At 38.9% G+C, this 21721-nt stretch overlaps 1 protein-coding gene across 4 annotated transcripts in view; it reads right to left on the reverse strand.

The window, feature by feature from the left end:
* ptprub (protein tyrosine phosphatase receptor type Ub) overlaps positions 1 to 21721 on the reverse strand; it is a 118942-nt gene that overhangs the window by 79897 nt on the left and 17324 nt on the right. For all 4 annotated transcript variants that reach the window (XM_049731172.2, XM_049731171.2, XM_049731170.2 and 1 more), the window contains exon 2: positions 3049 to 3180. In XM_049731172.2, coding sequence (XP_049587129.1) covers positions 3049 to 3180 — 132 coding nt within the window. The remainder of the gene's footprint in view (positions 1 to 3048; positions 3181 to 21721) is intronic.

The raw sequence follows: 21721 nt of genomic DNA on the forward strand, positions 1-21721 counted from the left end.
ATAATCTCTAAGCTTATATAAGTGTAATTTAATGAATTTTATTATTTAATGCATATTAATTAAGTCACTTTCAAGCTGCCTTAGAGAACACTTACAAAATTTTTATAAGGGATGACCAAGAAAAAAAGCCACGGGAGGATTATTATTATTATATTGCGATGTGAATGCAGCACAAGGCCAACCCTGTACCGTAATAGCGTATTAAACCACAGAGGATGGCAGGTCACTGGTCGGCGATGATAACGGCAGATGTCTCAGGTCACCGACAATGACACAAACACACTCACGCATGCATAGTGTATTTAGCTGATCTAAAGTGTGTGGGGTCCAGGGTGAGAGGTGACATACTGAGAAAGCGAGAAGGTAATGTCCTCGGCAAGATGACTGCAACAGGATGGAGATCGTCTATAGTAAGGTTATGATACCGAGCTGGCAGGATGTATGTATGTTTCAGTTGACCAAGCCCCGACCCCAAGATAGCACAAAAAGCCATTTCAGTCGGGACCAGTCTCATCTTGTGCAGCAATTTACTTGCCATTAAAGAGTAGGCTACTTTAAGATCATCTTTGGTAGAGCAGCTCAAAGTGATGGGCTTCTGTTATTCGGATTGCATGTGTGAAAGTGTATCAAACTGCAGCTTCAAGGCCAGTGGCAGACATTTAATGGCATTTCAAATGGATGGGGAGAATATAAAGTATAAATATTAAAACGGTAAATTCAGATCAACATGACTTGAGCATATTTTCCATCAAGTACAGAAGTTGGGTCCCAATAGTCGGTGTGTAAGAATTTACTGTTAGCTAGCAGTGCAGTCTTACAAAAATATAACAGGAACGATTGCTATTGGATGAGCTTTTTTTTAATTGCATATAACTAATTATGAACGTCCATTTTTACGAATAATTTTATGGAAACAAAATACTTCTATGTACTATTTTGAAAATATAAAAAGTTTTTGCAAGGACAAGATCCAACGCAAGCTAATTCCGCACACAGTCAAGCTGGACAGAAAGACTTGACCTTCCTGCGCTAATCCAAAACCTAACTCACATCATTTAATCAAATTTGTCGAGAAAGGTTCCACTTAAATCCACAAACATGCTTTCTTTGAGTAACACATTCCAGCTTGTCTTTGTCAAGTCATTTACGCTGGCGATGGTGTCAATCGACCTCAGCGTGACCTCTCAAACAAAAATATACCAAACTTTACCCGTCCAAGGTTTGACGGAATTTACAACAAAGTTCCCAATGGTTACGATGTCCCCCTGGCCCGACCTTGATAATCCAAAATCATGACTCTTCTCAACAAGGTCATCATCCGGCAAACTAACACTTTCATTAAAACAGAACAAGAACAGAAGCTTATCAGGCAGTCTGAAGTCACTGATCTAATTCCAAATAATGGAGAATCTGATGATAAATGGGCCATTCTTATTAAGACCTTGCCGCATTCTATCTTCTTTTTCCCCCTCTTGTTCATGGAAACAGTAGTCTTTTAATTTCTCTCGGGAACCACAAGCTGCCGCTGTCTTAGCTGTGTTTACTAATCTTCCCCCGACACAAATTTTTCAACCGCACAAAGTAATACGGGCGAAATGTAAATAGCCTTACGTATCTCATAAAGTCTAGTTATCCCTCGTCACCTCGCTTGTCCGCCGTGATACATGGTTAAAAGTCAACATGGGGGGGATTAAGTAAGAAAAAGCGAAGCGAGAGTAACACACCGCCCCTGCCAGGGATCAGCGAGAGAGCTATACAACTTCAATTATGTAAAAACGACAAACGGAAGCGACATGACTCGACAAAATGACACAGAAGTGGACCAAACTTGAAATGGTTGCTCAGAACAGTCACAAAGTTGACGCTAAAAGTACGGCTTGCCTTGCAAATTTTAGTACCTGCACTCCGAGGAGGGCCCTGATTCAATAGCTGTAAATGGCATGAGACTGAGTTTTAATTAAACCCAAAGGGAGAAGTGTTAATTAGCCCATCGCCTGCTGTGAATGGGCCGCTAGCTACGGGCAGATTTACACTTGATTGCTGATGACAAAAAAAAAAAAAAATGGAAATTACCATGGGTGCAGTTTAAGAGTTTAGAGTAAAATTCGTCATGCTTAAAAATTGAATTATAAGTTGACAGATGTTGAGAAAAGGACATTGACTGATTAAGGACATTATTTTACAAGCGCTGTAAACGGTGGCCATTTTGTTTTCAACTCTGACCTTAGCTTGGCTATTCTTGTCATCCATTTTCATCGACTATACTGCAGTTACTGTTAACTTAATAAAGATAAAAAGTAAAATTCATTTTTTTCTTCCAATGCAGTGAACAAGGAAATACATATTTTTATTTAATTTGTACTCCGCTAGTGGAAAACTGCTGGACTGATCGTTATGGCAGAGGGAAGTTGATCCTTGCAAACAACTGCAAGCTAACAGCCACTGCTGATATTTCTGTTGGGAATCTAAAACATCATTCTCTTTGTTAGTTCCCAGTAGGAATTTGTAAAAGCAAGGATGGGGTGGCGGAGCGCCTTATAAAGTATGCATGCCATCTCCCTCTGGCAACCACCAGCGGAGAGGATGATGGCGGGAAAATGTTGGTTTCCATTAGTCTGGAGGCTAGTTAACAAAGTTATCCTTGGGCTTAGCAGGAAACCGACAAATGTGGGCTGACTGCTTCATTAAAGCTGATGCGGAACGGAAGCTGGACAATAAATCGGCACACACTTTTTGATAAGCGAACTGCAGTCAATGCTACAAATAATACGATGGATATTTTTTCCAAAGACTAGTAGATATTGTTACGATAGTTAAGTTATATTTTGGAATCCTTTTTGTGGGTGGTATGTATCAATAATTGATTTTTTTGGGGGGCTTTTTTTTAAGAAAAAAGAAAAACAAATTGATTTAAGGTAAAATAAATCACAGCAAATTACAGAGGCAAATACCATTCAAATGGTTCATGGTTGATCACCTGTGGCTAAATCCAAACTCTGGCATGGATTCTACTTTCTGGATTTGACACTTCTGATTCGGAACACTTACCCCGCAAGAGGTCTGAACCGGCGTATGGAGAATTGTGTGCCCGGAACAACTGCCAATCAAAGTCATCATCTTCACTCTGTGCAAAGTCACACAGACTGGGATCTGAATCCTCTTCAAATGTGCATCCAGCAGCTAGTAGGAGAAAAAAAAAAAAAGACAATTATAGCTTTCACTAAACTACATGACATTAAGTCTAAGTCACAAGATTTGAATGGAGTCCAAATTTCATGCAGGGATTCAGCAATTTATTCCGACAGTTCCATTCATGTACTCTCCTTGGTACTTTTTGTCTGGATGGCTTATTAATTTCAGCGGGACATTCGTATCTTGGCAGCATCCCTACAGTGCTACACTTTGTCCAACTATTGATGAGTCTTTCCTATTTTTATCAAAACTATTGTTACCCCTCACCAGATGAGCCCTTTCAATGATGACATTCCAAAAATCTTTTTCGAAGCTCCTTGGTGATCACACCAAGAGAAAGCGAAGCTATTTATTTTCTGCGAGCCAAAGTTGACAGCTCACATTGCTTAATGAGAATTTTCCTTTTCACTCAAGCTGATCTTTTCACAAAAAGCAAAACCCAAATTAAAATACACCAGCAGTTATATTAATAAAAGTGCATCCTAGCTAACACCTTGAACAGAACGATCGGTTGTTATCTGTTTATCATCGCATGTCGTAATTTGCAAACTTGATTGCTCAATAAACACCTTCACAACACTTTTCAAAGCGATGACTCCACTCGCACAAGAAACCCACAAACACTAGCCGCAATTACGGACCAAAGGAGAATTTCCATTACAAAAAGGAACATGCGCAAACTACATAGTCGAGACTAAACACCCCAAAGCACATCAACAAAGGCAAATGCAAACACTAATAACAACTCGTGAAGGAAGGCACCCTGGGGTGTGGAGTGATCATCATTACACCTCACAACCTGCTATTCCACGTGCCAAAAAAAGCCCAAATTTTCAAATTATCTTTAATAGCGGCAGCTTTAATGGCCCTGAGGTCTCAAATCATCACGCTTCAGTCATTGCACTTGGCATCTGTTGCCATATTTCACATTGAGTCCATCAGTGGGAGGATTACACGGCGGCGACGTAAGGGCAAAGCCTGCCTCGGTAATAATAAAAACCGGAGCTGGACAGCGCGAGATGCCACCACATGCTAATGACAGGAATAACCACAAGCAGGTCCTGAAGGTGACCCGGCTTTATTACCGCTCGTTCTTTTTCTTGACTTTGCCATTTAATAAATGACAGGCTGCGGAGGAAGACGAAAACGACTTCGCTCCGCTGAGGATTTATAAGTCTCATTTTGAAAAACGGTGTAAAAGATAGCTGCAGCTTCCAGCTATTAGGTGGTGATTGGATGGATTGATATGATACAAGCTATAATATAAAACACAAAAATGGCCTCTGACTGAGGGAATGGGATGTTGAATCTATTGGATATATTTCTTCTCACAACACGAGTAGCAAAAAGCCAAAAGCATTTGTCGGTTTATGATTGTCATGGTTTCGTGTCCCTTTGACTGGATACACCAGGATCGCTTTTTGGGGTTTTTTTTGGCAGCAGTGTGGGGGCCCTTTTCGTTATGAATGAGCTTTTGGTTCGGCTTGAATAGCATTGGATGACCTGATAATATATTTTTTAAAATTCTGAACGGCTTTAACACCAATATATATATATATATATATTTATTACTAAATAAATGTTCATTTTTCTTTTTCTCTTTTTTTTTTAAACACGATCCACAAGTAGAAAATTTATATTTGACCTTACAGGGGCATAAGGGAGATCATCCAATACTTTACAAGAAAACCAATGTAAATTCCTAATTTAGTTGTCTTATTATATTTGATTTAATTAATGAAACTGTTGACCCGCAAAATCCACTAGTAAAAATAATAGCTATAAAAAAAACTCTTACATTCAAAGAAAAGGATTTTACAATGAACATAAGTGAGTTACTTGCATGACTAACTATTATGAATCACATCTTTGGTCCATTTGAAAATAAATCATTGACCACTGAGTAGATGGACAAGGACCAACTACAAACTTTATTCTATAAATAAAGATATATTCAATTTTAAACTGAACTTGTGGCAGTACATGCTTACACTCCCCAAAGTTCTTTTGTTTGGTCCTAAAAAGTTTGCCCAAGGTTCTCTCCAGGTTAATCACTGGCGTGACATCAAACTTTTGCATGTCGGCGGCTCGAAAGAGAACTCAAATGTACCCTGATGTTTGTGTGATCCATTGGGCAATAGTAACCAGCAGGGGAGAGAGTGTTCCTTTCTCCCTCGAGGTTTGATTTATCGGCCGGTGCTGGGCGGTTACTGCGTAGATCTGCTGCCGGGGCCACGAGGTTAATTGTCCCGCAATGGGGTCCATTTCTAATAGAACCGCCAGTGATATGGGACCTGACACATCTAAATGTTGGCACTATATTATTCCCCGCTGCTTCAGTAAATGAAGCCCGCAGACTCTCTTTCTCCAAAAATCTCATCATACGGAGAAAAGAAGCCGAGTTTCAAGGCTGGCGGGGGGGAACGTCATCTCTTCAGCTGACGTTCAGCGCCATCTATCATAAAAAAAAAATCACACAAGGTAACGCATCTGACTAGCATAGTACGATTGGTCATTTGTTTATCCGAGCGATCGTGAAAACTACATTTTTGTATCAGAGGAATCTGCGCTCCATCTCTATATTGATTCCAAAACCAATTTTTATTGCTAGCTGACAATGAGAATTGTGGGGGATTAGTCGAGCAGATAAATGCCAAGTGGAGACAAACAGAAAGTTTATGTGACTTGTTCTTTGCGACTAAATCTACTAGGCAGGAAGAGCCAGCTGCATAATAGAGTTGCTTTATATGGGAGAAAATGAAGAGAGGATTTATGATATCAATAAATCAAGAAGCACTAGTGTCAAGGACGAGGTAACAGCTGAAAACGCTCAGTAGAACCAGATCAGGAAATGGAAGATTCCGTTCGCCGTTTTTTACGTTCTCACGGAAATCTTGTTTTTGGATAAATAAAGCAGATGTGGCAAATTTGCCACATTTGGAGCAATTGAAAGAAAATACTTGCAGCTTTATGAGTGTCGTGAATCAAAGAAATGACTCCCCCTTTCTCGTTGGAGAAGTTGTTACGCAATTCCAATTAAATTTACCATCTTATTCATCTGTTCATTTCTATAACCCCCTACTCTGTAACATAATTGCACTCTTTGTAAAAGCTGAGTTTCATATCCATTTTTTGTTGGTAACTCCTGCAGAGACATTGAGGCAAAAAAAAAAAAGATTTAATTAGCCAACTCACAAATATTTCATTACGATGACCGGAGCTGTTGTAAAAACAAGAACCGTGCACTTTCAAGAAAACTCCAAGCCACCAGCGGCATATTTGAAGCACAAAAAGCTCCTTGCAGAGGAGGAAAAAAAAAAAATGCTTGCGGCAGCAAAATTTTTCGCCAATTAATCTGCTATACGCTCGGCTATCGGTAAGGACACAAAACGTCCGGTGGGTAGCGGGGAAGTGTTGAAAAGACAGATTCGATAATTGCCCTCAGCAAAAAAATATTTTTAAGTGTAGCTGCTGATAATCAAAACGAGGTTGCCATGCTGTTCTACTTTTCCACATACAGACGGGAAGCTCAGCAACATGTTTTAAGTGCCTGCAACTTCCCACACTCATGTGTAAATGTGTTTTTATGACACTTACAAAAATAAAGTGCGCTTGTGAAACTCTAACCTCCACCCTTGTGGAAAGAAAAATCCCTGTGGTTTAAAATACAAGTTCATAGGTTTGATTGAAAAGAACCCCGAGAGAAGTTCATCGTTAAGTACTTCGATCCATTTTCCATTTTTCTTCACTTGGAGGGCAACTAAAAATACTATTTCAATTCTCCCTTTAAAATGGGAGTGGCCAAACTCAACCGTCCAATGAGAGTACAGTATAACCAAATGGTATGAGGGTTAATCTCGGTGAAGCTATTCATAACTTTTAACTCTTTAATTATCAGCAAGTAAGGTCGTCCGGGGGGGGGGCAATGCATCGTTTTTCTTACGATAAATGTGAACCAAACCACATAAGTGAGGAGAGCCCAAATCTGCTCTCCTCATGGGCCGGCTTAATCTCAAGTCGAAAGAGGCTGGGTTCAGGTGGGGAAAGGTTGAGTAATGGCGGAGGCAGTGCGGGGGAGGAGAGTGGTTGATCTGCATTGCAGCGAGTGGAGCCAGATACATCACCAGGTGACAGGTATATTTATTCTCTACTGAGGCTCCCCTCCCAGCACTCCCCTGGCTGCCTCTGAAAGCCATCCATCGCCATACCTGAATACGCAATGAAATCATCTCTCTGCACCCCCCCCCCCCCCCCAGCCCCCTCCCCTTCCAGGCATTAATAACTCAACCCTGCTGGTTAGATGGCCCCGGGAAAACATGGAGGACCAGGAAATAGATTGTGAGGAGGAAGCAATAGAAATTCGGGGTGGATTATAATGAAAGAGGCTCTAACAAGGTTTCTAGAGGCCAATGAAATGAGGCTATGGTAGGATTAAAGAGGATTCAAGTGAAAATTGGGGCTGAAATATAAATAAACAATGTGGTCAATTATTTTGGTGAGAAACAGGCAAGGACAAACAGCTAATCATTTATAGCAAACTATCGTCGGTGAGCGAGACACAATTGAAGAAGAATCACAAAAGCACAAAAGTCAAAAATTGTAGAAGAAAAAATATGGTCAAAATTTTTGTTGCAACTCCAGAAGCAAAATGATTTGCAGAATTTTAAGACATGATTAGCTAGCTCGATTGCAGTAAGTGTTTCTAGTTTTTTAAACCACTTCAGTACCTGTAAAGTATAATTATTATTTTTTTATAATACCTATGTTAATACTGAACTAAATGACAATCATTTTGAGCAAAAAAGGTTCAACTGGATTATTTCCATCATTTCTAATGGGGGAAATTTGCATCAGTGTTTAGCATCATTATTAATTCAGGATCTGAACAATTATTGTGTGGACAGCCTCCCAAAATATAAAAAGCAGTGAATAGGAGCCAAGCCATATAATAGCGAAAATCTGCACCCCCCCTTAAGAGGTTATAACGGCGGCAAAGCAATACTTTTATGGAGGGTGAGTTAGAAAAGTGTTAATTTGTAAACCGCATGGGTTCACTGGAGAGTCAATTTTAGAACTTTACAAACCACAGCTTTGTAAATTGAGATGGTACCAGGCACCAGTTTATCTTGACACTAATATTACTTGAAAAGTCAGATTCCCACTTTTCATCCTCAATCGTGATTTGATGATAAAAACACATCAGAAAATGCAATTCAGACAGATTTTTGTATTCATCCAATGCGAGCTCATCTTCTGAGAACAACTTGCATGAGAAACAAAGACTCCTAAACAATTTGAGCTGAAAAAGGAAACATCAATTATTCCACATTCCCGCTCATTTGGGCTTTTGGTGTGGAATCCCATTGCTGATATGAAGTTAGTTTTTAATTACCATGATTTTTTTTTCTTGGTTTATTTTGAGTGGTTGTAGTTTCTCAGGGAGGAGGAGATGGCGGTTTCTATTTAACATTCACCAACAGTTGGAGAAAGAGAGACTTTTTTCGTTCATCCTCCCATCCACCCACCCACAGAAGATGTGATAGAGGTGGATTCGTGACCGCAACGGAATATCTAAAGGCCCATTGAACAAATCGATTTAATTAGCACGTCTGGTGGCTCAGTTCTCAACGTCTGTTTCAGTTCAAAAGACTGCTTTTATAACCCTCCTTAAATTTGAGTGAGAGAAAAAATGTGGAAAGACTTTACAAAGGATCCAATTTGCAAATCTCATTTTCAAAGCAGGGGCGCATTATCCAGCGTGCGCCTGCAGAGTCATGCACAAGAGGCGCCTGACATACAGAACAACAAGTCACACATGCGGCAACTTGAATACAATTACGTAGAAATATGAACATGAATTTTGAAATTCATTTTTCGCCAACTGATGCATCACGCTGGGACAAATTTGTACATTTTTGCAATTTTTTTTTTTTTTTTAAAAGACATCTGGAATCAGCAATGCCGTTCCCGCCCAATAAGAAAATATGAGCTTCTGTGATATCTTTTGAGTCAAATAAAATATGATGCAATTAATTACACAGCAACACATTCCATAAATACAATGTCACTAATATTTAAAATGGCAACACTAATACATCCTGGCCTGATTATGATTTACGATCCATTACGTACTATCATTATTATGTTTTATACACTCTTGCATAACTTAAATTAAAAGGCTTTGTAAAACTAAATTTCACAATAAACATTTCTTCCAGGTGCTATTTTGTTTTCTCAATTGTGAAAGCAAAAACCACTGAGTCATTCCCACCTACTTGAGTTGTTGCATTAGCTGTGCGCAAATATTTGATTCACTTGCATCATTCGCTAATCCGGCAGGTGGTGTCTAACCAAATTCAGGTTTTAAATTCAATACATACCAAACCTCTTACAGCACCAAGTTTGATTACATCATTTTTTTTGTGAATAAAGATTCCAATTACCGTATTTTCCGCACTATAAGGCGCACCTAAAAAGTTCCAACTTTCTCAAAAGCCGACAGTCCGCCTTATAATCAGGTGCGCCTTATATATGGACCCATATTGAGCCACTACAGCAGGCGTGTCCAAAGTCCGGCTCGTGGGCCAAACGTATATATATATTATATATGGACAAAGTTTTAAAATGGGCCATTCATTGAAGGTGCGCCTTATAATCCGGTGCGCCTTATAGTGCGGACAATACGGTATCATCAATGGTGTTCAATTTCTGACTCGGGCCTTTATATTTTGAGGATTAACTGTAGTAGAATTGATCAAGGGGGATCCTTCCATCTGTGGTCCCTTCTCAAGGTTTCTCATTTTCCCCTGGTAGGGGTTTTTTGAGTTTTTCCTTGCCCTTTTGGGAGCTTATGATCAGGGGATGCTTTGAGAATAATTGTCAATTTTGGCTATGTGAAGCCCTTTGAGACTGTTTGTGATTTAGGGCTATACAAATAAACTTGACTTGACTTGACTTGATCAAGACATTTGACGCCTCAGCCTGACCAAGCGACATTGCGACTAGTCTGAGAAAGAACTGGTGTCGATCAAGCCTCCTAAAGCACATATCCCATAGCAGCTTGGCCACTCAGCTTGCCTGTCAATTCTACTAAACACAGAAGCAGCCAAACGTTGATTCCACCACCTGCAGCCTTTCAATTCCACCAACCCACATTTAGAATCGAATGAGGCGGAAGGGAAGTGAGTGTGTAGAAAAAGGCTTTCCAGCTTCCCCAATATTGTTCCAGTTACAGTACGAAAGGATTTCCAAATGTGGTTTTACATAAATAACATGGACACAAAGGGCAGGTAATTTTCAATGAAAGTCAATTTGGCTAAAGTGGTTAAACGCAGTTTTTAGAACAATGCCGTTTTTCCACTGCTACGCCCAAAAATCAAGACAAGTCACTCTAATTAGTTTCACTTCAAAATAAAAATACCAAGTGACAAAGACGTCTTACTTTAAAAAGAGACGAAAAAAATACCTTTAATTTTTTTTTTTTTTCTCAAGGCTACGACTTGCTAGTTGGAAAGAATCCTAAAACCTTTTTATAGGGAAAAATACTGGTAAACACAAGATGAATAAAGTATCTAATCCTTAATGTGAGGTGATCTTTGTGAACCCATGATGCTGCCAGCACTGATAACTTGTTGCAAACAAAATTCTTAAGCTGACGTGTATCTGACATCCTTGAACATTTCCACAAAAAAAATATATATATATCATAAAGAAAACATTCACCCGTAAGCTTTTTGCACCAGCCTCGGTCGGATCTCACCAAAAGTGAAACTGAACCTGTGAATATTTTAAAGTCCCCTTAGTTTTAATTCATGAGTCAGATTTTCTGACTGAGTGAGCGGCTAATAATCAGGATGGCGAGGGCGCGGTTTTATCACGTTTGATTTATAATAGAGGCCCGTTTGATTGGTGGACCGTTTAAAGCATGCCTAGACCGTTATGTTAATAAATCCTCACTCCAGGAAAACGACAAAAACAAAAATCAATTCAAGTCAAATAGTCTAATCTTGTTTTCAGTTATGCAGAGTAAAATGGCAGTGGCATTTCCATCCCTCTGTTTTTGGACATAAATCATATTTATGTTAGTGCATGAACAGACACTGACTGGCTTTACTGGACTCACACTTAAGATGGTTTAAGGCTAACTGACAAGGCAACAAACCATGAAGTTGCGTCATATTACCAGAGCGGTATGACTACCAAGCTATTTTTTATTTATACAGCATGCTAGTTCTCGACGTGTAATCGAATTGCATTGTCAAACGCTTTGAGAGTCATTATTGCCTTCCTTTTACAATCAATCACCGGATTTTACTGCTTCCTATATTATAAAGTAACTTGACTGAGATTTGCGCTGTCATTTTTGTGTAAATGTACATTTACTTTATTTACTTTAGGTGGTGAAACTTCATGAAGCTTCTTTAGCTAATGTAGCTTAGCATAGTTTGCTACCTGCATCACTTAATCATAATTATTATCACTTATTATTATCACTTATTGATTATTGTGGCAGAAATAAAAGAATATATGAAATATTTTAATCCGATTAATTGGAAAAAGTAATTGACAGATGAATTAAATACTAAAATAATCGCGACATTGTTATCTGGGTGCTGAAAGACTACCCACTGCTCCAGAGTATCAGTAATGGTGTGTGCGGATGTACAAAAATGTTCATGACATTAAAGTTGAATCACCAATTAGTCTCTACAAATGTTTTGTTTAAAAAAAATCTCAGAAGAAATTACTGGAGGGAAAAAACACTTTTGTGCATGTAACTAAAAACCACCTGAGATACAACACAATACAATATATTCTTTTTTTATCGAGCACATTTTTCAATATCTGTCCAAGTATCCAAATCTAGTGAATTTCCAAAACTGCTCTTCCAAAACGATCTATGCACAAAAACTGTCCAGGGGGGAGGGTTGCTATGTTTGAACAACAGCCAATCTAAATAACAACAATGTAAACGAGCATGGAAGTCAGCGGAGGTGCTATAAAAACAAGTAATTTCTTCTGGTGGTCTCAAGTCAACATTTGAAATCTCTCAGGCCAAACATAATCCGTTTCACGATGCGAGTCGGCCTCTGCTTTGTTTATATTTCTGCATGTTCACCTTTGGAAATAACTTCATTTATGATACTGGTTGTATGATGCATATTTTGTTTTTGACACCACACAAGAGGTTCCACATCCTTGTTTGCTTTCCCAGCATGTCGCAGGCATCTGTCAATGCCCACCTGATCATCTCATGGAAGCCCTTATTGCCACATGGTCCTCGGCCTCCCGTGGCCAACTTCTTGATGTAACTGCCACCTGCCCGGTCGGACGGTGAGTCAGTCATCAGTCTTAACGCGTTGGGCTGCCAAGTGGCCGCCCCTGCTCTCGTTGGTATATGCATGTGTCATGCTGTCGCTAAGAATTAAATGTCTATGTGGGTCACACGCTGCAAAAGCTGTAGACAAGCTGTCACTCAGACAAAGATGGACAAGTCAAGAAATAGGAAGAGACGTAAGCATACATAAGGATTGCTTTCACACACAGTCCGAGGAATGATCTCCCCCCCCCCCCCGCTACAAGTTAGCATCGTATGTCCAGCTGTCGCGGCAAATAACCTCGACCGTTTAGAACCACTATTACATCTGCAATCGACTCACCAGGGAGCGAGAAGAAGGCAAAAAGCCTAATCAGTTTCTATTTAAAGTCACCACTTCTGTTAGTTATTGATTGCTACAAAAGTGTTCAACAATTTGGAATTGTTGCCAACAGTATAGTATAGGCAAACTCATTTTTTTTTGCGGGCCGCATTGTAGTCATAGCTTCTTTCGGAGGGCCATTGTGAATAAATGTATGAGCTACAAAACAAACTGACAAATAACTCGTTTTCAAATCAGACGAGTAAAAACTGGTTAAATATTTTAAAAAATATATTAAAAGTGAAGAAAATTTGCAATTTTAGTTATGAGACACGAATTTGATGCACAATTTGTTTTCGCGGGCCACATAAAATGATGTGGCGGGCCGTATCTGGCCCCCAGGCCTCGAGTTTGACATATATCTTTTAATGCTAACGCGGAAGAACTAAATTAGTACGACCAACACAATCACTTTTAAAATGAAAAGAGGAAAAATGGCAAACTTTGCTAAGCTGCAACCAGCAGGGGCGCTGTTGAGCCGACCCAATTAGTTTGCATTCTACATAGCATGATGCTATGTTAGCGACATCTACACTACTTTATTGCAAGTATCAAAATCAGACTGGAATTCAGATTCAGAGGAAAAACTTTCATCTCATTGAAATAATATAAATGTGCACCCCATTGATGAGTTATCATTCATTTTATAGTTGATGAACAAATTTGAGTCAAAGCCCATCTCTAATCTGTATGATGTATGTGAGAAGACAAAGGAGAGGATTGGAATGGATTAGAGGGCCCATGTTTGACCCACTGAGATGGAGTCGAGAACAATAGGCCTTGTTTGAGGTGATTAGGCAGGCTTCAAACAAAAACAGACTAATCTCCATTCCCATTTTGTCCCCTTTGTTCAGATCCGAACATATCATATACCCATGAAAATTATAAACAGACATTTTGTTATGCAGACATACTTCAAATCAATTTTATTCAGAAAGGTGACAACACAATCTGAAAGGGTATGGCATTCTATAAAGACTTGATTAAATTCTAAAAGCCTTTTTCGGAGGAGGGGGGGGGGGAGCTCAGGAAACGTCTCTTGCATTTGAGCAGCCATGCAGTAAAGTTCCATTGTGATCACGTGAAAACAAGGCAGTGACGACCTTTTCACCCCTCTTCAGATCTTCTCTCCTCTTTTGGTAAGCTTCACAATTAAATGGCCATTACAGAAGAAAAAGGTACGTCAAGCATGATAAGACTCATGACCACTGACTACTTTTTCCATATTCACACTCGCAAGGTAATAAATAAGTAAATAAATAAATAAATTATAAATAAAATAAAATATAAAATTTAAAATAAATAAATAAAGGCAAACTGACCATCCTCACCAAAATATTCAGAGTCGTGGGCGTTGTATAGAGGTTACTTGAGGTCACCAAGCCACAGATGTCTGTTAGCACAGACTTGCTGAGAATTGAAGTGATTGGGAGCGTCACAGGCGTTCAACAATTTCACTTACACGCTGAGCCTCCACTTCTTTATCGGACTGAACTGGTTTTTATCTCCACTCGAGTTGGAGCTGACCATGCAAAGATGAAGCACCCGCATGTCGATGAAATATTCTTTTTTTTCCCTAGTCTTAACTTTGCAATGTATTTAACTGACAAAATTTAAGACAAGCAAATAAATGTATCCGCTATCAACTCATAGGATCACAGAAATAAAGCTGTCGGACATTTATTTTAAAACGGCCTCTTTATGAATTCCAAGACATACTTGCACATATATTTGCACAACCTTTCAACTTTTATGACATCAAAGTGGAAAAATGCTTTTTTTTGTGATTCAGAGAATATCATCAAAAAAAAATCAAGGGTGCACATTTTGTGAGTAAAATCAAAGGTGTCTATGCCACCCATCAGCTCAAAATAGGGATCATTTTCCACCAACTAGAAATGTAGCTGAAAAGACTTTTGATCATGATTGTGAAAGGATTTAGTAGCTGCAGTCAAAGGCCAATGCCTTCATGTTTTATATTAAAAAAAAAAAAAAAATCCAGTCCGTTCCAGTAGGTTTCTCTTTCAACTCGTTGAACTCGTTGTCTCAACATAGTTTCTACATTTTGTCATTTGCATCACGTGTGCAATCAACCGTAAATTTAGAGACGACTTTTTAAGCATATTTGAAACATAACAGATTGACCTTGTCTGAGGAGCCATTTCCACTTTCTCAGGCCGCGACTGACAACATCTTTGCACAGCTTAACTTAAACAAGTAGAGGGTATTAATCAAGGACCAAGGACTTTTTCATCATTTATTGCGAAGATTAAAGTTGGCATTGTTCTCTCGTCTTTATAAAACTTATTTTTGTAATACTTCTTTTGCTGCCATCCACTAGAATTTCACTGCTGGTACACTTCATGTTTACTTTTTGTATCTGGCTGGCCTATACAACGGAATATATTCAGAATTCTATTTATGAAATATTATTGTGTGTGGATTATGATGTAGTAAAATTACACAAATTAATAAAGGCTATCGCGAATAAATGCAGGAATCTTCTATTGGGTTTCTCTGAATAGTTAATGTAGTGTCCTAGCCTCAATCCCCAATTATGTGTGAAATCTCAAATATTTGTCATCATTTTGCGAAAGGAAAAAGCTCATTTTGAGGCTACTGGGCAAGACACAAAAAAATATGAGAAATGCGAGTAGTCACTGAGCACAGCACTGTTCCCTCACTCTGCTGTTAAAAAATATTTTGATTTTATTTTATATTTTTATATATTTTATATTAATGCAAAATATGTCATGAACACAACAGAGGGAGCTTGATGAAAATGTGATGGTATCTTCATCTTAAAAGCAAAACAGTGACACAAATTAAAAAGTTCACTAACTTTGTGGGTTATCTCTCAAGGTTAATTACTCGAGTGTGGGTGCGCTAAATTTGCGTCATTCATTTGCTTAACCGTGCATATTTAAGGCTTAAGTGTAAAACCTTGAACATTTCCAAAAAGATCAAATCAAGTGCTGATTATATTCCATGCAAAAAGTGAAATCTCACAAACAAGCCCAAATTGGATGACAAACGCGTGGGAGCGGGCCAACTTTGAAGGATGCCGCATTTCAAAGTGATGTCAGCAACCAAGACGTTTCCATCATGATGTCCTTTGACAACATAATTACGCACTGTAACTCGCTTCATACGACTCGCCAAACCACATCAGCTGCAGCCCTTGGTCCCGCATCCCAGCAGCAGCAGTGCCGCAGGAGCGGAGGGATGGCGAGCGGGAGGGCGGGCGGGCGGGCGGGGGTGGCATTGGGGGTGCTGAGGCTCGCAGCCCGAAGCTAAGCAAATGGAATGCAAAGGCAGTAAATTGGAGAGCAGACGCAGAGGGCGCTGAACGGGGACATCGGCCGAGCGCCAGTGGTCCATCACTTTGCATCAACGTCACATTAAGAGCGCTGGCATGAAGAGCGGGCACAGAGGGGAAAGGGTGGCAAAAGAGTGTGCCGAGTATTAACCCTGAAGAAAGTAGCAAAGGCCATTTTTGACACTGGAAACTTTGTGTAAAAAAATCCTCAGGAGGAATCTGCTTTAAACTGGGAAAGTATCTGGCATTTTTTTGACAAAAATAACAAATATCCAAAATTTAAGGAATATGAAAGAGTGGTGCTTTTATTTTTGAAAAATTGTTAGCGATGTGTTTTCAATTTTGTGGATTTTTTGTTTGTTCTGTGTCAAAATTAACAAAAACAAATAAAATTTTAAAGTAGCTATAAATGAATGGCTATAATAAAATAGCAACACAGGAATAGAGGCAGCTCTAGTGTCAAATTGACAAGGAGAAAATTCGGTTAATGATTCGGATGAAAACATTTTTTATTTTTGAAGATTTTTTTTCTACTCTCAGAACATTTTACACAACACTCCTTAATTGCTTAACAGTTTCATTCCATTAAAAAAGTGCTACATATGTTTCCGTGACAAAAAAGTTGCATCACCGCAGGGTTTATTTTTGATCAAAGTTAAGACCTAAGGGTTTTACATCAATTGATAAAATATTGGATTACAAAAAATTATTCATCACACAGTCTTGAGAAAAAAAATCTTGGATGACAAAAAATTATTCATCACACAATCTTTAGTGAGTTTGTGTGACAAAAACTGGAAAAGTAGATATTAACCAAGACAGATGTAAATCCAGAAAAGTTAAAAAAAAAACTTAAAATCTACATACAAATAGGACGGATTTGCCATAAAATTGCAAGAAACTGATTGGATGCCAAGGCTTCATTTTTATTTAAATGACTCAACAATGGCATAAAATAAAATCAAAACGACAGGCAATCGAAAAACACCCCTTCAAAATCCAAACAAAATTCATTGCCACACAAATCATAATAGCCCATCAAATTTTTGGGCGTCATCCTTTTCTAAATAGGACAGCCGGTGTTTTTTTCTGGAACAGCTCCCGAATCGCTTCCCATGCTACATTTAGCCTTTTGTCCAAAATCATTATCCTGCAAGTGTAAACGTCCGTGTCATCGAGTCAAGGCCACTCACTGAAGCTAGGTAAAGGGGGCGGCAACTAAAAAAGGGGGTCTCCTTCCAACCTCACCTCCATTAATCACACTTTGCACCCACCGTGGCCCAGCGAGCTGTGTGACAGTGACAGCATAGAGAACGATTAATACTTAATGCAGCGTTTAAAAGAATGATTTATGCCATCTGTTAGTAGAGGACATGGTGCAGAAGTATGCCGCAGCGCCCACATATACTTGTCAGCAAAGATTAAGAGAATGATACATAACTTAATTTCAGGAGCAGCGGGTCACCTCCAAAATTAGTCGGATTTTAGATCATGAACACGCCAGGGGTAAGGAGGGGAGCATTGCCTTAGCGTTAGATTGATCAGAGTGACCCAGGAGTAGCCCAATCCTAAGCAGGCGTAGAATCCTGAACAAGCAGGAGAGCAGTGCTGGCTCAGTATGTGCGTGGAGATATTGCAAAGCATCCATTTTTTGTTGTTTTTCTGGGCTCCACGTGCCCGGCCGGGGGCAGGAACTCAAACCAGATGCCAGCGCAACCTCAGATGACTTCTTTTTAGATTAAGCATGAGCAGTTCTATGGCCATTTTCTGGACATAGGAGTTATAAGCATTGTGTCATTGTGAGGGAAATTTAGACAGCATGATGTGATTTAATATGTTTGCTAATGCTAATTTGTTATTGTTGTTTAGGAGAAAAAAAGTTGGGTAACAGAATAAGTCAGATCTGATTTCATTCAACTTTCTTTTTTGTTGTGAACTTAAAGTTCCTGCCGGCCCGTCATCAATATTACTTATGAACAAGTCGGTTTAGATTTTTGGAAGCAACTCACTTTTCATGCTGACAGTTTGCTAAATTGATGACATTCCATCCAAAGCCGCATGGCTTCCCACGTCAATCCCCAAAGTGTCAAAACTGAATTTGAATTCTAGTACGCTTCAGAAAATATTTCACGCTGAATTTTAAACATTGTAATGAATGCGGTACCTATCTTTGTTTTACAGATTAAATATACAGGGGAAGTCAATTGGCAATCTTTGGCTATTTGTGCGCCGTACGATATCGTAAGTGAAGACGACAAGTATTCCGATTACGCTGAACTGGATGAAAACTCATCGCGCATCATCACATCAAGACTTGACTGCAAATGAGCGGCATTATCTCCGCCTGTCTTTCTTCAATCCCATCCTTCCCTTGCCTCTCGGAAATATTTACATATTCAAACTGTCAAAGGCCCAAAACAAACAATTTGTTATCCGCCACAGCACGGCACGGTTCAAAAATACTCTGCATGTCATCTGCATAAAAAGCAAGAGCCTTTTGTCAAAGATTACCAACCCGCATTTGACACGACAATAAGACAAGGTGAGCACAAGGGTAATCACTTTAGTTAGTTCTTTCATTCGACTCCGCAAGGTTAAATAGTCCCATACAGATTTCCTTTATGTACATCAGTCATACCAACTTCAATCTTTAATAACCTCAATGGGGAAATGTTAACACAACTGGAGGGGTTGGTGTTACTTTGTTTTCCAACTCACCAAGGTCTTTGAACGTGACCTGTGGGAGTTCCGACGGAAAGTAAAAAATGAACTAAGCGAGGACATGTTCTTCACTTGATTGGTTTGTATATCCCCACCCTCTGCTCGCTAAAGCCATTATCAGGGGTGATTAAAATTGTTCCCCGGCTCAGAAGGAGATTCCTGGGTGGAGCGGGTCCTTGAAAGCGACACGAACGCTGACGGGTTGCCAGCCTGTCACAGACAGACAGAAAGTAATCCCTTGTCTCGTGTTTACAACAAGGAGCTACTGCAGCTGTAATCACCTGAAACCTGAATCCATCACAGGTCGGCGGTGGTCTTGACATTTCAGATAACTGCAACTTTTTTTTTTTGGTCCATCAATGATAATTACAAATCCCTGGAGAAATTATTTTATCATGAAACATTGATGCTTATGAATAAAGAAATAGTAATTGTTGGGTAGGAAGACTTTTACAGCAAAAACAAAAAGGTTGGAGTGAGGCATTTATGATTGAAGGTAATAATAACAGGCTGCCATAATCACCATTAATGGACCCATATAGTTTGAGCTCACAATCAAAGACATTCCAGTGCTTCTAAATAGCAGCAGTCATTTTTTGTGGCTTATTTAAAATACCGGTTTCAAACGTAAGGCCCCGGGGCCAAATCTGGTCCATCATATCATTTTATGTGGCCCGTGAAAGCAAACCATGTCTGTCAACTTTCATGACCCTCGCTAAAATTTGTACCAAGCTTTTTGTCAAGTGCAATAAATAATTTTCCAAGACTTAATTTTTTAAAACGTGGTTTCTTGACCACGCTCATCATAAATGTTTCTCCTGTTTCATCACCGTTTAGTGTGTAACACTGTGTGGTAACACTAGCACGCTGATGCTAATTTTTAAGAGCGTACCTATGGCATTTCCAATTGTAGGTTAGCATTTAGCTAAGTGGAGCCTTTGTGATTACTTTAAATACACATGTAATTTAGAGTAGTAATTCTATGCTTTATGTTTAGTTTGACAATGAGCTTCAACTGAGAGAGGCAATAAACAGCTTGAAACAGAATTGATAACAGGCCCATCAACCATCTGCACAAAACGTTCTGTTCATTATACAAGATTGCAGGTATCTTGGTAATTAAAAGAAAATGATGGTGATTTACTTTCATCTTGCCTTTTTTGTGAGTTCACTCTGGAGTGAATGCATGCGTTTTAGAGGGCAGTTCTGATGGCAAATTGAGATAACTCATTATGAGGCTGAAAAATCAACGTACGTGATATCTGAGAGCACTGATATGTGGAATAAAGTAATTAGGGGATTGGCATTTGATTAAACTTCAATAAAAAAAAAGTCTACGCTGCAGCAGGCTATTTCCGTTTTCTTCAGAAAATAACTAGCTAAGACTGAATAAACAGCTGCTCCGTAGTATTTTGCCTCAGTTGCTTTAAAACAAACAATCAAACATCTATTTCACACATTTTTATTGTCTTAATTAATTGATTATAGAATAAAAATAATTGTTTGGTTTATAATCTTTCTTACTGTGTGCTTGACATAAAACCTGATTTAAATTAAAAAAATATATCTCCTGTTTCTGCTAATGAGGATTGAAATATACAAGGATAACTGATGGGCAACAATTTTGTACAATTATTTACTCAGTTAAGTCATTACCATGAACCGCCCAATAAGCTGCAAAAATATTGCATTATTAATATTTGATCATTTGCATATTTCCATGGCCATGCAAAACCCCTCCGCCCCAAAATAAGACTCCTTCAATTCCATTATGGCAAGCTTCAAACTGGGTCATCAAATCTCCAGGCACAATTATAGCCCAAACCTCAGTTGGACAAAATTTGCCGCCAGTTGTTGTGCTTCTGTTTGTTATGAGAGGCCAAAGATAATTTCTTATTCTCGAAAGGGAAGTGTTATAGATCCACTCAGAAGGCCTAACGGATCAATACAGGACAAACGTATACTAATAAGCCAATGATGAACCTGGAGGGGGTGGCCCAAGCCAGCTTCTGACAAATGTGTTATTGACTTCACACAGCAACCAGGTAAAGCAACACGAGCCATCTGAAGGGGGAGAAGACATGAGAAGCTTTTTTGTATCGATCACCCAATCTCGTGTCGCCTCCAGCTAATGATGACCACGATGTAATTGACACATCAGGAGCGTGACGACATGAAATCACTGGAACGATTCCGTTCAGTCTGTATTCTTTATGATAGATGTGTGCGGCGGGGAAATCCTAACAACTTCTAATACAATTAGAGACACTACATTGTTCTACAAAATGGGAAATCAATATTCACAACAGACTATTTGAGCCAAGCTTGTATCTGCTTGCCCTGATTTACACTACACGGAAGAAACCACACACTCAAGTGAATACTTCAATTAATGATGTTTTTTTTTTTAGAATCTAAAATCCCTAGAAAAACATCTTTCAGAAACCTTCATCTGAGGTCATAAAAAATAATGACAATAAGAAAAACTTCTGAGCTTGAATATTTCATTAAAAAAAAATACAGTTGAAAAAAATAAATCGAGCTCTTCTGAATTTCTGTCCCCACGCTAGTTTTATATTAAAGAATAACACTAGACAGACAGATACTAATAGCAGTAGATAATCTTTCATACAGCCGCCGAAACGCGTCAGAGAATAGGCACTCGCATTTGAAATCATTTAAATAAATGAATATCCGCATATTACACTAATTTGTAATGAAGGAATGATGGAAATTACTATAAAACTTTGTTAATATTACATTGGCATTATATAATTGCCGATTGTGCTTG

The sequence above is a fragment of the Syngnathus scovelli genome, chromosome 9 (assembly GCF_024217435.2).
Source record: "Syngnathus scovelli strain Florida chromosome 9, RoL_Ssco_1.2, whole genome shotgun sequence".
Lineage (NCBI taxonomy): Eukaryota > Metazoa > Chordata > Actinopteri > Syngnathiformes > Syngnathidae > Syngnathus > Syngnathus scovelli.